At 60.0% G+C, this 17,460-nt stretch overlaps 1 protein-coding gene across 2 annotated transcripts in view; it reads left to right on the forward strand.

The window, feature by feature from the left end:
- The window catches only part of ABHD17C (abhydrolase domain containing 17C, depalmitoylase), a gene marked incomplete at its 5' end in the record, with an annotated part of 32,796 nt that extends 16,567 nt beyond the window's left edge, over positions 1-16,229 (forward strand). Inside the window, 3 exons of one of the 2 annotated variants that reach the window (XM_081114929.1) lie at positions 9,891-10,070; positions 14,485-14,574; positions 16,170-16,229. In XM_081114929.1, the coding sequence (XP_080971055.1) occupies positions 9,891-10,070; positions 14,485-14,574; positions 16,170-16,182 (283 nt within the window). In that variant the 3' untranslated portion in view covers positions 16,183-16,229. Of the gene's footprint in view, positions 1-9,890; positions 10,071-14,484 lie in introns of both variants that reach the window. The other variant, XM_081114928.1, reaches the window with a different exon arrangement.
- Between the last annotated feature and the right edge of the window lie 1,231 nt (positions 16,230-17,460).

A 17,460-nucleotide genomic window follows, 5' to 3' on the forward strand; every position in this document is an offset into this window, starting at 1 on the left:
CGTCAAGGGCACGGACCTCGGCTGCAGGCTCCTCCCCGGCCTGGGCCCTGGTCGGGGCGCCTGCAGGAGGCAGCCCGTCGACGTGTCTCTCTCGCATCGATGTGTCTCTCTGTCTCTCCCTCTCTCTTCCTCTCTCTCTAAATCAATGGGAAAATGTCCTCTGGGGAGGATGAGCAAAAATAGTCTATACTAATGACAGCCTGGGTGGCCCTCACGCGTGACGTCGTCACAAGATGGCCGCGCGCACAGAGGAGGCAGGGCCCAGTGGCCACTCTGTGTGGTGAGGCCTGGGCGTCCCATGGCTCCTCATGGCATGGAGGAGGCCGGTCCTGGCAGAGGAGGCGGGTTGCAGCAGGCGAGGGCAGTTGGGGACGATCGGGCCTTCAGGGGGAGGGCAGTTGGGGGCAATCAGGCCGTCAGGGGAGGGCAGTTGGGGGCGATCGGGCTGGCAGGGGAGGGCAGTTGGGGGCGATCAGGCCGGCAGGGGAGGGAGGTAAGGGGGCGATCAGGCCGGCAGGGGAGGGCAGTTGGGGGCGATCGGGCCGGCAGGGGAGGGCAGTTGGGGGCGATCGGGCTGGCAGGGGAGGGCAGTTGGGGGCGATCAGGCCGGCAGGGGAGGGCAGTTGGGGGCGATCGGGCCGGCAGGGGAGGGCAGTTGGGGGCGATCAGGCCGGCAGGGGAGGGCAGTTGGGGGCGATCAGGCCGGCAGGGGAGGGCAGTTGGGGGCGATCGGGCCGGCAGGAGAGGGCAGTTGGGGGCGATCGGGCCGGCAGGGGAGGGCAGTTGGGGGCGATCGGGCCGGCAGGAGAGGGCAGTTGGGGGCAATCAGGCCGGCAGAGGAGGGCAGTTGGGGGGCGATCGGGCCGGCAGGGGAGGGCAGTTGGGGGCAATCAGGCCGGCAGAGGAGGGCAGTTGGGGGGCGATCGGGCCGGCAGGGGAGGGCAGTTGGGGGCAATCAGGCCAGCAGGGGAGAGCAGTTGGGGGCGATTGGGCTGGCAGGGGAGGGCAGTTAGGGGCAATCGGGCTGGCAGGGGAGCAGTTAGGGGCAATCAGTCAGTCAGGCAGGCGAGTGGCTAGGAGCCAGCAGTCCCAGATTACAGGAGGGGTGTCCGACTGCCTGTTTAGGCCCGATACCACCCTAAACCGCCAGTCGGACATCCCCCGAGGGGTCCCAGATTGGGGAGGGTGCAGGCCGGGCTGAGGACAACCCCCCACCCCGTGCACAAATTTCGTGCACCGGGCCTCCAGTAAAAAAATATAAAAAAATCCTGTGCTGAGTAGCATTTCCCAATTAGCCTGGTTCTGTAGCCGCTGTTATTAGATGCGTTGATGCTGCAGTGTCTTGGAGAACAGCCCCGGGGGAGGCCCCGAGGGGCCGTGCCAGCCGCCGTGGGTCGCTCCCTGCACAGCTCCCTGCACCTCAGAGATTGGGGGTGATGAGCCGGGGGGGGGCGCAGAGTCTGGGTCCCGGAGGAATTGGAGCTGAGAAACCCAGACCAAGCGGCCGCGGGGCAGGTGGGCCCTGGGCGAGGCGTGTCCTCGGAGCCCATGCGGCCTGGAGCATTCGAATAGTCCGCATTCCTCCAGCCACTCGTGGGCCTCTCGCCCGTCCTGACCCGGCATTCTCCAGATGTTAGGACTCAACCCCTTTCTTTTTTTTTATTCTTAATATGTTTTTATTGGTTTCAGAGAGGAAAGGGGAGGGAGAGAGAGAGAAACATCCATGATGAGAGAGAATCATGGATCAGCTGCCTCCTGCACGCCCCCCACTGGGGATGGAGCCTGCAACCCGGGCCTGTGCCCTGACCGGAATCGAACCCAGGACCCTGCAGTCTGCAGGCCGAGGCTCTGTCCACTGAGCCACACCGGCCAGGGCCGGACTCAGTCCCTTTCTAGAGAGAGGGACCGTTTTCCTGAGACGCCGGGCAGTGCTGGGGGGAGGGGGACGGGAGGAGGACACGGAGGGGCTCCTGAGAGCGGGGCCCAGCTGTGTTATTCCGGCGTCTGTGCCGGCGGACCTGAGCCTGCCCGGAGCCCGGGGAGCCGGTGACTGGTCGGGGGGGGGGGGGGGCGTCTATGCTGATTTCTGCTGCTGCACTGATTGCGGGGTGTCCAGGGAGGTCTGATGCTGCATCATTTAAAGGTGTGAGGGTGGCCCGGCCGGCGAGGCTCCGTGGTTGAGCATCAGCCTGTGAACCAGGAGGTCAGGGTTCGAGTCCCGGTCAGGGCACAGAAACCAATGAAAATATATTTAAAAAATATATATATGAGTGTGGCCCTGGCCGGGTAGCTCGGCTGGAGCATTATCCCAGTTTGCCAAGGTTGCGGGTTCGATGCCTGGTCAGCGCACAGACAAGAATCGGCCAATGAATGCACGAGTCAGTGAAGCAACAAATTGATGTTTCTCTCTCTCTCTCTCTCTCTCTCTCTCTCTCAAATCCTATATAATAAAAGCCTAATGTGCTAAGTGTCTGGTGGTCCAGGTGGCCGTTCAACCAATCAAAGCGTAATATGCTAATGATCTGCTAAGGCCGGTCAACCGCTCGCTATGACATGTACTGAACACCTGGGGGCAGACGCTTCGACCCATAGGTGAGCTTGCTGCTGGAGTCCAGCCGACTGGGGCTGGACATACCCTGGAGCCCTCCCCAGCACCGATCGTGTACTGGTGGGGTCCCTCAGCCTGGCCTGCGCCCTCTCGCAACCCGGGACCTCTCGGGGGATGTCGGAGAGCCGGTTTCGGCCCGATCCCGCAGGCCAGGCCGAGGGACCCGACTGGTGCATGAATTCGTGCACCGGGCCACTAGTTAATTAGTAAAGATGTGAGTGTGGAGCGAGGGAAGGACTGGTGACATCCTTACGGACACGGGGAAAGGGCGGTGGTCAGGCCTCATGTGCTCCTGACTTCACCTGTTCACTGAGGAGCTGCCCCCTGGCCCTGGTCGTCGGTGGCCACGGGGACGTGAGGGGCCCATGACCGACCTTTGGAGGTAGCATCTGACCTGGGCTCGGAGCCGGGCGCTGCCACCTGCCTGCTCTGTGATCCTGGGTGACTCCCCCCCAGCTGCCTGGGCCTTCAGCTGGAGAACTGCTGACAGCGCCTTGCAGGTGGGGGTCGGGTTCAAGAGAGGGCATGTCGCAATGTCGTCGGGGCTACGGCTTATCCTGCTTTTTAAAATATATAGATTTTTATTGCTTTCAGAGAGACAGGGAGAGGGAGAAAGAGAGAGAGATAAACATGCTATATAATAAAGCGGCAGTATGCAAATTGACCCTCACTCCATCACAAGATGGCTGCACCCACAGTGGAGGTGGGGTTCCCTAACGAGCTGTAACGAGCGATCAGCAGACACTTGAGGCTCCATGGCACCGGGCCTGGGCGGCGGGACCTGAGGCTGCACCCCCGACCCAGTGGGGCTTGACCGGGGACCTCAGGCCATGTCCCCCACTCGGCGGGACTTGACAGGGGCCCTGAGGCTGCACCCCCGACCCAGTGGGGCTTGACGGGGGACCTCAGGCCGTGCCCCCCACTCGGCGGGACTTGACAGGGGCCCTGAGGCTGCACCACCCGCCCAGCGGGGCTTGACGGGGGTGGGGCCGGCCGCGTCTGAATCTCGTGTGATTTCGAGGCGCATGTGGGTGGGCGGGGACTTGACTCTGGGTCCCACGGTGCGCCCCAGACTCTGACAGGAGTCTGATTTTCAGATACATTTTACTAATTTTCTTTCATCTCTGACACTTCTATTGTAGAGAAAGGGCAAATAGCAGTATTAAAATATTTCCTGTAATGAATCCCCTTTTAATGTGCACGAATTTCGTGCACCGGGCCACTAGTCCTATATAATAAAAGCCCAATATGCAAATTGACCGACAGACAGACCGACCGACGGAACGGCCAGTCGCTATGATGTGCACTGACCACCAGGGGGCAGACGCCCAATGCAGGAGTGGCCCCCAGCCTGCAGGCCCCAGGCCGGCCAAGGCGGGTGCCGGTTACCCTGCAGACAGAGGCGACTGCAGGTGGCCGCAGGGGGTGGGGCCCGCGAGCAGGAGGCACCAGGCTGGCCAAGGTGGGTGCCAGCGAGGGCCCCCTGGTCGCCCTGCCGGCTGCCCCAGAGATCAGCCCTGATGGCCAGCGAGCCCTAGGGGCCCTACCGGTGCACGGATTTCATGCACCGGGCCTCTCGTCAATGATGAGAGAGAATCATGGACCGGCTGCCTCCTGCACGCCCCCCACTGGGGATGGAGCCCGCAGCCCGGGCCTGTGCCCTGACCGGGAATCAAACCCTGACCTCCTGGTTCCTAGGTCGATGCTCAGCCACGAAGCCACGCCCGACGGGCTCCTGTGTTTAATCAGCACTCATCCCAGGCTCTGCCCGTGGGTCCTGAGCCCCCTGTCCCTGTAGCATGTGGAATCCACGCCGGAGGCCTGGCCGGCTCTGCCCTCCACACTCCCGTCGACCGGTGGGGAGGTGGGGCGCCAGCTCCAGGCTCTGTCCCGGGTGTGACGGGGCCTGGGGGTGTGTCCCTGGCCTGAGTTTCCGCGAGGACCGAGGGTCATTTCCGAACAGAAGCCCGGTCTCCCTCCGTCCCTGGTGGACGCCTGACTGGCAGGGGGAATCCCTCCATTTCCCGAGTGATTTCCGCCGGAGACACAGTATTTTCTTACTTTGTTTTTTTGTGTGTCCTCCCCCGAGGGTATTTTCCCATGGATTTTAGAGAGAGGGGGAGGGAGGGGGAGAGGCGCAGAGAGAGACACATCGATGGGAGGGAGACACCTCCATGGGTTGCCTCCTGCACGCACCCCGACCGGGGCCGGGGACGAGATGGAGCCTGCCACCGAGGTCCGTGCCCTTGACCGGGAATCGAACCCGGGACCCCTCCGTTCCCAGGCCGGTGCTCTATCCACGGAGCCACACCGGCCGGGACCACAATGGGGATCACGCGAGACGCACAGGGGGAGGTCGAGAGCTGGCTTGATTGACGCGTAGACGTGGGGGGTCCAGAAGGGCTTGGAGTGTCTCCGGGGTCGCGTCGGCCTCGGCAGGCGGGTCCCGCGGGCGTCGCCCGGGCCACAGCCGGTGCGTGGGGTGGACCGTGGCCGCTGGCCCGGCCTGTGGATCGCCCACCCGCGCACAGGCCGTCCCGGTGCCCCAGGGGCTTCCTGTGTGTCCGGCGTCAGGACGCGGCCCGCGCTCCGTTAGGTCTGCCCGCCACCAGGCACCCAAATCGCCGTGTCTGTGGACGCCACCTCCGGCCTCGTCTGAGAAGGAAATGAAGGTCTGCATGGGTGAGACCACCGGAGTCAGGCTGTCCTGGGGAGCCCACGGCCCCCCCCGCTCCCCCAGCCTGTGGCGGATGAAGGGGATGTTTTAGAAGCGGACGACTCCCTGACCACTGCCCTCGAGTGTCCAAATACAGACACTGGAATCCTGCGCCGGATGCGTTCGGATGGCGGGGTGCCGCCCAGAGAGGGGCCTGTGTGTCCACCGGCTCCTGGGTCCCTTGGTGGGTTCCTGTGGGCACCCCTCATCTCGGGAGAGAAGGGATATGGGGAGTAGAAGGTTCTGGAAACAGAATGGAGACGGGGAACTCTAGGAAAAGGGACCGAGTCGGGTGCCATAATGGAGGGTCTGCCCCAGGGCCGTGTGTGTTAACAGACTTCCGGTCAGCGTGTGCGCACACCACTCCGAAGGGGATCTCTGTGAACGGCCGCGTGGCCGGAATGGACAGCGGGCCGCCTCCTGGTCTCAGATTCACCTGTCGTCTTCTGTCCCGGGGCCTCACAGATCCCCCTGGGGCCATGTCAGATCCCCCGGGGCCTCATCAGATCCCCTGGGGCCACTCAGATCCCCCTGGGGCCTCGTCAGATCCCGGTGGGGCCTCGTCAGATCCCCCGGGGCCACTCAGATCCCCCCGGGGCCTCGTCAGATCCCCTGGGGCCACTCAGATCCCCCCGGGGCCTCGTCAGATCCCGGTGGGGCCTCGTCAGATCCCCAGGGGCCACTCAGATCCCCCTGGGGCCTCGTCAGATCCCGGTGGGGCCTCGTCAGATCCCCCGGGGCCACTCAGATCCCCCTGGGGCCTCGTCAGATCCCGGTGGGGCCTCGTCAGATCCCCAGGGGCCACTCAGATCCCCCCGGGGCCTCGTCAGATCCCGGTGGGGCCTCGTCAGATCCCCAGGGGCCACTCAGATCCCCCTGGGGCCTCGTCAGATCCCGGTGGGGCCTCATCAGATCCCCAGGGGCCACTCAGATCCCCCTGGGGCCTCGTCAGATCCCGGTGGGGCCTCGTCAGATCCCCCGGGGCCACTCAGATCCCCCCGGGGCCTCGTCAGATCCCCTGGGGCCACTCAGATCCCCCCGGGGCCTCGTCAGATCCCGGTGGGGCCTCGTCAGATCCCCCGGGGCCACTCAGATCCCCCCGGGGCCTCGTCAGATCCCCCGGGGCCACTCAGATCCCGGTGGGGCCACTCAGATCCCCCGGGGCCTCGTCAGATCCCGGTGGGGCCTCGACAGATCCCGGTGGGGCCACTCAGATCCCCCGGGGCCACTCAGATCCCGGTGGGGCCACTCAGATCCCCTGGGGCCACTCAGATCCCCCCGGGGCCTCGTCAGATCCCGGTGGGGCCACACCTGGAGATGGAAACAGGCAAGCGGCTGAGGGGGGAGAGGGGACTGCCTGGGGCCTCCCTCGTTCCCTCACTTCTTCCCCCCCCAGCCCCCCGCAGGCCAGGGGACCACACGCCCTCCCGTCTGTGGCCGGGGACGCGGGCTGCACGGAGGTCAGATAAGGGGACTCAGACCTCGCTGGTCTGGTTGCCACGGTCACAACTCCTGCTCACCCGCCCTGGGCATCTCCACGCCCGGCCCCGGCCCCGGCCCCGGCCCCAGCCCGCACCCCCCCACCCCCCCCACCCCCAGTCCTGACCACTCCTCCCTGCGGCTCACATAGCCCTGTGAGCGCCACCCAGGTCCAAACTCCAGCTGGCCAGGCCCAGTGGGGGCCTTCCATGGTGCCGTCTGGGCTCGGCCACTCCCTCCGGCGGCCTCGCTGTCCTCTGCGCGGGGATCCTTAAGGAGGCCCGTTCTGTGGGTGACAGAGGGCGCCCCAGGCCCGTCATGGCTCCACTCACGCTGGTCCCCGAAGGGGATCCCCCGCGCTGGCCAGAGCTGGGCACCTGTCCCCCCGCCCAGGGACGTGGGGGAGGGGGACATGCTCTGAAAGATACAGCAGCTGGCGCTGGCCGGTGTGGCTCAGCAGGTAGAGCGTCGGCCTGCGGACTGAAGGGTCCCGGGTTCGATTCCGGTCAAGGGCACGTACCTGGGTTGCGGGCACATCCCCAGTGGGGGGTGTGCAGGAGGCAGCTGATCGATGTCTCTCTCTCATCAATGTTTCTAACTCTCTATCCCTCTCCCTTCCTCTCTGTAAAAAATCAATAAAATATATTTTTAAAAAAAAAGGGGGGGGGATGAGCACATTTCAGCGATGGATGCTTCTGTCTCTTCCTCATAATTAAACGGTGAGCGCACAGCTCTGGCCGCGGCCGGGAGGGTGTGGTTGGCGGTGAATGTGCCCGCAGGCTGCCCTTCCTGGCGGTGTTTGTGTCCTCCGCCCGACAGCCCTGTTTACCCACCTGCTTCCCTGCACGGTCGGCCCCTCCGCTCCCCCCAGCGCGGCTCTCCCGTCTGTGAGGCTGTCTCCGTCCGCTCACACCCCCTCCTCCTGCAGCTCACATGCCCCTGAGTGCCCTTGGCCGCTCGCCTCTGTCCTGGGACGGAAGGTATTTCCACCCGGAACGGGAGCCCTGAAATATTTACACCAGGGACTTCCCCGTCGGGGGCCCCGGGCCAAGCTCGCTTCCTCCGAGGGGATGTGGACGCCCCCCCCCCCCCCCCCCCCGCCCCATGGGACAAAGGCAAGGCCGGTCCCCTGAACAGGATGCGGCGTGTCTGCGAGGGGCCCCAGAGCCCACTGTGCAGTCGGCACAGAAAGCCTTCCGTCGAAGGAAAGCGAACAGGTCGTCTTCTACCTCCTCGGGGTGACGGGGCGTTCCCCCGGGCGATCACACAGGGCACGTCCTCCAGGCTGAGGGGGAACCGAAGGCCGCGTTCTAAATGCTTTGTATTTTGTATTTTTTAAATTTTTTTTATTGATTTCAGAGAGGAAGGGAGAGGGGGTGAGAGAGAGAAACATCCATATGTATAAAAGTCTAAGCGACCGTTCGACCGGTAGCCATGACGTGCACTGACCACCAGGGGGCAGACGCTCAACGCACAGGCATGGAAACAGGGAACAGCCTGATGAATCTCAGAGGGGATGGGGGAACGGGGAGGGAGGGAAGAGATTAACCAAAGATCTTCTATGCATCCTAGAGGCTCCGTGCACCGGTGGGGTCCCTCGGCCTGGCCTGTGGGGATCGGGCCAAAACCCGCTCACTGACATCCCCCGAGGGGTCCCGGATTGCGAGAGGGCACAGGCCAGGCCGAGGGACCCCACCGGTGCGCGAATCCGTGCACTGGGCCTCTAGTCAGTAATGAGAGAGAATCAGGGATCGACTGCCTCCTGCACGCCCCCCTAACCGGGCCTGTGCCCCGACCGGGAATCGAACCCTGACCTCCTGGTTCCTAGGTGGATGCCCAACCCGGTTGCCACGCTGGCCCGGCCAGAAGGGCTCTTCCTCACGGTGTTATGATTGGCCCAGCACGCTGTTGTTGCTGTGTGTAATCCTCACCTGAGGACGTGTTTCTTATTGATGAGAGAGAGAGAGAGAGAGAGAGAGAGAGAGAGAAACACACACATCGATGTGGGAGAGAAGCTGATCAGTTGCCTCCGCACACACCCCGCCGGGGGATCTGTTCTGCAGCTGGGCACGTGCCTGGAACGGGGATGGAGCCGGGACCCTCCCAGTGCACGGGACGACCCTCAACCCTCCAAGCCACTGAGCTGCCTGTTTTTAATATCAGAAATACAGACGGGATTACCACAGCGTCTACATCCGGGGAAACGCAGAGAGCGAGGTGACTGTAACATCGAAGAGCGAAATGCATGTAGTTAATGGTTCAGAATAAAAATGTCCGGTCACTGTTGTTGCAAAACGTCGTAGAAGGTGGCGTGTCCGTCGCGTGTCCCGAGGGTCGCGGTAACGCCTGCTTTTGCCGGGTTCACGTTCATTTTAAGCCGAAGCGTACGATGTGGGTCCCATGCGTGTAAGATACTGTGGTTTTCTTTATTTTTTTTTTTTACTAGAGGCCCGGTGCATGAAATTCATGCACTGTGCAAAGGGGTGGGGGTGGTGGGGTGGGGGTGGGGGGTGGCGGTTCCCTCAGCCCAGCCTGCACCTTCTGCTATCCAGGACCCCTCAGGGGATGTCGGACTGTTGGTTTGACAGTCGGACATCCCTCTCACGATCCTGGACCGCTGGCTCCTAACCGCTCACATGCCTGCCTGCCTGATCACCCCTCACTGCCCCCCTGCCGGCCTGATCGCTCCTTACTGCTCCCCGCTTCCAACCTGGTTGCCCCTCACTGCCCCCCCCCCCCCCCCCCGCCGGCCTGGTCGCCCCACGCAGCCTGTTTGGTCATCTGGTTGTTTAAGTCGTCACAGCCCCTGGCTTTTTATTTATTAGCATTGATCTCAGAGAGGAGGGGACAGGGAGAGAGAGAAACATCCATGATGAGAGAGAATCACGGATCGGCTGCCTCCTGCACACCCGACACTGGGGACTGAGCCCGCCACCCCGGCCTGTGCCCTGACCGGGAATCGAACCCCGACCTCCTGGTTCGTAGGTCGACGCTCAGCCCCTGAGCCCCACTCGGCCGGGCAGACACGTGGCTTCGGCCTCTCTCCCGGCCACTCCTCGCTCACGGCGCGCTCCTCTGGCCCCGCAGGTACGGCGTGAGCCCCGAGAACATCATCCTGTACGGGCAGAGCATTGGCACCGTGCCCACCGTGGACCTGGCCTCCCGGTACGAGTGCGCCGCCGTCATCCTCCACTCGCCGCTCATGTCCGGCCTGCGCGTGGCCTTTCCCGACACCCGGAAGACGTACTGCTTCGACGTGTTCCCCAGGTAAGCCCGCCCGCCCGCCCGCGGTGCCCGGGGCGCCCCACGCCCCCAGTCCTGGTCCGTCGCCGCTGGTAACTGTCACCCCTGTGCCGGCGCTTTCGGGGACACGGAGGTGACCGGACACGCCCGCTGGGCGAGGCATGGTCCTCAGGGTGTGGCCTGCCTTGCAGATCCACCCGATGGCGTCTGAGGGCCCTGTTCGCTCGGACCGGCCTCCGGGCTTTCCTGCTTCAGCTGTCTGTGTGGGAGACAGAGCATCGAACCCTGACCTCCTGGTTCATAGGTTGATGCCGGGGGAGGGAGGGAGGAAGGGAACTCGGGGATCAGAGTTCGTGCACCGGGGGAGCGTGGGCTGCTGACTCCCGAGTGCCACGTGCAGAGGGCGTGACGGGTGCTTAGTGTGGGGCGCACACGCTGAGGCGGACTGCAAGCGCCCACAGGTTTGCTTCTTGCTGTTGTGGATCCTCACCCCAGGGTACGTTTCCATGGATCGATTTTTATTTGTATTCATTTATTTTTAAATATATTTCATTGATTTTTAACAGAGAGGAAGGGAGAGGGATAGAGTTAGAAACATCGATGAGAGAGAAGCATCGATCGGCTGCCTCCTGCACGCCCCCCACTGGGGATGTGCCCGCAACCAAGGTCCATGCCCTTGGCCGGAATCGAACCCGGGACCCGTCCATCGAGGGGCTGGCCTGCTCGGCACTGAGCACTGGCGCGAGGGACTTTTTTTAATCCTCACCTGAGGACATGTTCATGGATATTGAGGGAACAGGAAAGAGAGAGAGAGCAAGAGAGGAACGCTGATGTGAGAAAGAAACATCTGTCGCTTGCCTCCCGCGTGCTCCCCGGCCCGGGATCGACCCCTGCACCCCGGGCCTGTGCCCCGACCGGGAATCAAACCCGGACCTCCTGGTTCACAGGCCGACGCTCACCACTGAGCCACACCGGCCGGGCTTTGAGGATTTTGAGGGTCCCTCTGCAGTCGCTGGGGGTGAACTGTGGCCACGTGATTGTGCATGACACGGCCTGTGCTGTTACTAGGAGGGACATGGGCACCCCCGGGGTGAGCCAGTTCAGGGCCGCGTGTGTCGGGACCCGGTGAATTCCATGCCCTGGGAGCGCCCGGCGCTGCCCACTCCAGGGCTGCGGCCGGGAATGCCAAGTGGCCGACGGGCGCCTCCCGGGCGGCCTGGTTGGCGCTGAATTGGCAACGAGAGGCCGGCCAGTGGCTGCAAGGGAGGTGCTGGGCATGCGTTGCCCTGGCAACAGAGGGAACAGCCTTTCTGAATGACTCTTCAGCTCACTCCTTAACGGTCAAGCAGCCGCCAGTGTTTGCCGGAGGGTGGAGGGTGCGGGCATCGGGCTAAACGCGGCCTCGGGGGCCCGGCCGTCGGGGCTCAGGGGCTGAGCGTCGACCTTGACCTATGAACCAGGAGGTCACGGTTCCATTCCCGGCCAGGGCACACGTCTCTCTCGCATCGATGTCTCTCTCTTCTCTCTCCCGCTCTCTTCCACTCTCTCTAAAAATCCATGGGAACGTATCCTCCAGCGAAGATTAAAAAGCATAATAAAGAAAGAAATGAAAAACGAAGATCTCTTAAAGGAGGGTCCCTGCCCATGTTCTTTTTTCAAAAAAAATCTTTATTTTTGCCCCTGGCTGGTGTGGCTCAGTGGGTAGAGCGTCGGCCTGCTGATTGAAGGGTCCCGGGTTCGATTCCCGGTCAGGGCACATGCCCGGGTTGCGGGCTCCATCCCCAGTTGGGGGCGTGCAGGAAGCAGCCGGTCCATGGTTCTCTGTCATCATGGATGTTTCTCTCTCTCTCTCCCTCTCCTTTCCTCTCTGAAAGCAATAAAAATACATATTTAAAAAATCTTTATTTTGAAAGTATTACATATGTCCCCCCCGTTTTTTTCTATTGACCCCTTCTAGCCTGCCCACACTCCCTTTTTTAAAAAAACAATTTTTACTTATTGGTTTTAGAGAGAGAGGAAGGGGGAGAGAGAGAAACATCGATCAGCTGCCTCCTGCACGCCCCCTACTGGGGATGTGCCCACCACCCAGGTACATGCCCTTGACCGGAATCGAACCCGGGACCCTTCCGTCCGCAGGCCGATGCTCTATCCACTGGGCCACACCCGTCAGGGCATTCCTTGATTTTTTTAAAAAAATGTTTTTATGCCGTCAGGGACTTGCACACTTTTTAAAAAATATATATTTTGTTGTTGTTGATTTTTAGAGAGAGACAAAGTAAGAGAGAGGAAGAGATAGAAACATTGATGAGAAAGAAACATCCGTCGGCTGCCTCCCGCACGCCCCCCACTGGGGATCCCGTCCAAAACCTGGGCATGTGCCCTTGACCGGAATCGAACCTGGGACCCTTCAGTCCGCAGGCCGGAGCTCTGTCTACTGAGCAACACCAATTAGGGCTTTGATGTTACATGCAGGGGGAGGCAGTTTATAAACACGACTCTTTTTTTAAAATATATTTTTATTGATGTCAGAGAGGAAGGGAGAGGGAGAGAGAGAGAAACATCCATGATGAGAGGGAATCAGCGATTGGCTGCCTCCTGCACGCCCCCCACTGGGGATTGAGCCCGCAACCCGGGCCTGTGCCCTTGACCTGGAATCGAACCCGGGACCTTGCAGTCTACAGGCCGACGCTCTATCCACTGAGCCACACCGGCCGGGCTATAAACACGACTCTTTTTTTCCCCCCCTAAATATATTTTATTGATTTTTTTACAGAGAGGAAGGGAGAGGGATAGAGAGCTAGAAATATCAGAGAGAGAGAAACATCGATCAGCTGCCTCCTGCACAGCCCGCACTGGGGATGTGCCCGCAACCCAGGTACATGCCCTTGACCGGAATCGAACCCGGGACCCTTCCGTCCGCAGGCCTCGCTCTATCCACTGAGCCACACCGGCCGGGCTATAAACACGGCCCTTCACCTGCGAGGCTGATCTTGGCTGGGGACTCGGCTGGGCGGCCGGGCCCAGTTCGCAGGCGGAGGGATGCGTTCGGCCTCGGCGGCGGGTTATCGCTGAGCTGCGGACCCTCCTGCTGCACAGACGACCTTTCTCCTCGCCCACGCCCCGCGAGGTGCCCTGTGCGAAGGGCGAAGGCTCCCGGCTCTGGCCATTGTGTGACCCTGTGCGCCATCGCTCTGAAGAGAAAGGTCCCTGCCCGGCCGGTGTGGCTCAGCGGGTAGAGCGCCGGCCTGCGGTCCGAAGGGTCCCGGGTTCGATTCCGGCCGAGGGCATGGACCTGGGTTGCGGGCACATCCCTGGTGGGGGGTGTGCAGGAGGCGGCTGATCGATGTTTCTCTCTCATCGATGTTTCTAGCTCTCTATCCCTCTCCCTTCCTCTCTGTAAAAAATCAATAAAATATATTTTTTTTAAAAAAAAAGGAAGAAAGGTCCCTAAGACGCCCAGGTCAGTGGTTGGGCGTCGACCTAGGAACCAGGAGGTCAGGGTTCGATTCCCGCTCAGGGCACAGGCCTGGGTTGTGGGCTCGATCCCCAGTGGGGGGCGTGCAGGAGGCGGCCGATCCGTGATTCTCTCTCATCATGGATGTTGCTCTCTCTCCCTCTCCCTTCCTCTCTGACATCAATAAAAAGTATCTTAAAATTAAGGATTTCTAGAGCAGTGGTTCTCAACCTTCCTAACGCCGCGACCCTTTAATACAGTTCCTCCTGTTGTGGGGACCCCCAACCATAGAATTATTTTCGTGGCTACCTCATCACTGTCATGTGGCTGCTGTGATGGATCGTCATGTAAATACCTGATATGCAGGGTGTAAAGGGTGTCCCTAAATTCACGCAAGATTTGAATTCTGCGTGAGCATTAACAACAACAACAAAATAAATAAAAGCCTGATTTGACTTGGTTGATTGGATCAGATTCTCATATCTGTTGCCCTTTGATGCCAATCCCTTCCATTGGATGAGCATCCCCAAGGACCAGTGATGGCCCAGGAGCAGGGACAAGGGAGACCCATGGAGACCGCGGCTTTGCGTCTGTGCCAGCAAAGCCGGGGAGGCCACGGACCCGATGTGCTATTCCACACATAGCCCTAGACTGTCTACTTTACGAATCAATAAAACATTTACAATTTTTAATTATAAACCTGTGTTTTCTATCAAAACTACTTCTTGCGTGAATTTGGGGACACCCTTTATTTTCATGGTTACAAATTGAACATCATGAAAGCGTCGCGATCCATCACAAAAACAATCTGTCATTATAGATGTGTTTTCCGATGGTCTTAGGCGACCCCTGCGAAAGGGTCGTGCGACCCCCAGGTTGAGAACCGCTGTCCTGGAAAAAGAGGAGGAGGAGGAGGTGTGGGATGTCGTCTGTGAGCTTCACTCAAGGGTCCTTTCTCGCCTCCCCGCCCTCTTCTCTCCGCAGCATCGACAAGATTTCTAAGGTCACCTCCCCGGTGCTGGTCATTCACGGGACGGAGGACGAGGTCATCGACTTCTCGCACGGCCTGGCCATGTACGAGCGCTGCCCACGGGCCGTGGAGCCCCTCTGGGTGGAGGGCGCCGGCCACAATGACATAGAGCTTTACGCACAATACCTGGAAAGACTAAAACAGTTCATCTCCCACGAACTCCCCAACTCCTGAGGGCGCCCCGGGTTCTTACCTCAGTGACAGCGAACTCCGGGCCCTCTGTTCCCGCACATGCTCTCCCCGGGTGGCGGCCACGGCCACGGCCACGGCCACGGCCCGGACGCCAGCGTTCTCACTGTTCTCACCCGAGAGCCGGGAGGCCTCGGCCGCGTAGCTAGAGAATTTCTACTGATTCACACCACCTCCGACTCGGACCTGCTGTGGCCTCCCAGCTCCGTGACCTTGTGGGGGGTCGGGAAGGGGGGCTGGGGGGCGGACAACGGGTTCTCATGCTGTGTGAGGATCCTCCCAGCTGCGTGGCTTCCTTACCCATCACTTGGGGTTCATTGAAGCAGGACCCCCCTCCCCCGTCCCTCCCCCATGTCCTCCACATTCACGGGTGAAGCTGTGATAGAGCAACTGAAACACTGGTGACTAAAATTCCTTAGCCTTTTTCCTTTCTTTTATTTTTTAATTTTTTGGTTAATCCTCGCCCGAAGCTATTTTTCCATTGATCTTTGTGAGCGGCGGTTGGTTCTCAGCCTGTGGGTCGCGACCCCTTTGGGGGTCGAACGGCCCTTTCGCAGGGGTTGCCTAAGATCCCCCGGAAAACACATAGATAATTACAGATTGTTTCTGTGATTCATCACTATGCTTTTATGATGTTCAATGTGTAACCATGAAAATCCATCCTGCATATCAGGTATTTACATGACGATTCATCACAGTAGCAACATGACAGTGATGAAGTAGCCACGAAAATAATGTGATGGTTGGGGGTCCCCACAGCATGAGGAACCGTATTAAAGGGTCGCGGCATTAAGAAGGTTGAGAACCACTGTTTTAGAGAGAATGGAAGAGAGAGAGAGAGAAAGAGACCCATCGATGGGCTGCCTCCTGCACGAGCCCCCAACCAGGGCCTGGGCCGGGGAAGAGCTTGCCACCGAGGTCTGTGCCCTTGACCGGAATCGAACCCGGGACCCTTCGGTCCGCAGGCCGACGCTCTGTCCACTGAGCCACACCGGCCGGGGCCCTTAACTTTGTTTACCATGCCGGCCTTTTCCCCAAAACAGATCATTGGAAGGGTATCTACTGGACCTACTCTGACCAGCTTCAGCAACTAGAACCATGGAGCCATCATGGGAATGTCCTTAAACAAAAAGAAAACTGGTGTTTTTTTTTTTTGTTTTTTGTTTTTTTTTCTCAAGTTTCCATTTATTACTCCGGGTTTCCATTTATTACTGTCGGGTTGGTCCTCTAACCAGAGCCCGGCCGGCCTTTTCCTCCCGGCAAACCCTCCCCGTAAGCTTTTTACGAAGTCCCGTCCGTATTTGCCATGACCTTGTGCATAGATCCCTGATGGGTCCTGGTCCCCACCCCCGCCCCCCGACCCCCCGTCAGGATCCATCAATGAACTGCAGATTCCTCGTTTGTAATGTACACGATTGAGTACATTTTGTTAATACGTTTTTATTCCTAGGTTTTGCTATTAAAAACAAATTTTTATACCATTTCCAAGACAAAAAAAAGAAAAAAACAAGAAAGGAAGAAAAAGAAAACGACCCGTGGACGCTTTGAAGAACTGATGTCCCTGAAATTCCACGGAACGCACCTTCTTAGTGTCGCGGGGACGTGGGTTTGGACACTGGAGGTGCGTCTCCTGCGCGTCCGACACGGGAGATGCTTAACGTTGCTACGCTGCTCGTCTTGGGAGGGGGTTTGGGTTTGGGTTTGGGTTTGGAGGGGTTTTGCTTTCATTTCTTTTCTCTCTTTTTTTTCCTCCTCAAATTGAAAAGCCTTAAATGTACTGTCAGCCTCAGACCGTTGTCAGGCGGGACCGCGGTCGAGGGCCGGCCCGCGTGCTGTGGCTCGGACGCCGCGGAATAAAGGATGCATGGATCGGAGCCGGGCCCGTGGCTGTGTCTTCCTTCCCTCCCTCCCCCTGAGAAAGGAATGATGAGCCGCACGTTCTGGTTCGGTTTCGGAGGAATCCCCTGGGGCTCAAGCACGTCGCTCCCTTTGTCGGGGGCCGGACGGGCTTTCGTCAGGTAGAACCCAGAAGACTTTGGGGAGAAGCTCAGAGAGAAAAGGCGTACGTGGCTCAGGGGTGGGGCATCAACTTAGGAACCAGGAGGTCGCAGTTCGATTCCCCATCAGGGCACAGGCCCGGGTTGCGGGCTCCAGCCCCCGTGGCGGGGGGCGTGCGGGAGGCAGCCGATCCTTGATTCTCTCTCATCATGGATGTTTCTGTCTCTCTCCCTCTCCCTTCCTCTCTGACATAAAAACAAAACAAATAAAAACCTCTTATACACACACACACACACACACACACACACACACACGTTGCTGGCCTGGTCGCCTCTAACAGCCTCTGCCTCAGCCCCTGCCACCATGGCTGTGTCTGGAAGGACGTCCAGAAGACGTCCGGTCTAATTAGCATATAACTAAGCATAGTTGCTTAGTAAAAAAATAGCCTAACTTAGTGACAAACGGGGGGGAGGGGGGGACATTGTAAAGCATATGGCAGATGATGTAAAAATAAACTTAACTAGAATCCCGGTGCACGAATTCATGCACAGATGGGGGGTCCAGGCTACCCACCCCGATCAGGGCCGATCAGGCCGGGCCAGCTGGGGGGAGGGGCCGCCCGAGGTTGACTGGCCAGCCCCGCCCCCTGGTCAAACTCCGGGTCTAACTCCGGGTCAGGGGACAATTTGCCTATCAGCTTTTTATTATATAGGATAACGGAGCCATGAGGCCAACGAACACAG

Source organism: Myotis nattereri (genome assembly GCF_964212035.1).
Source record: "Myotis nattereri genome assembly, chromosome: 21".
NCBI classification, from domain to species: domain Eukaryota; kingdom Metazoa; phylum Chordata; class Mammalia; order Chiroptera; family Vespertilionidae; genus Myotis; species Myotis nattereri.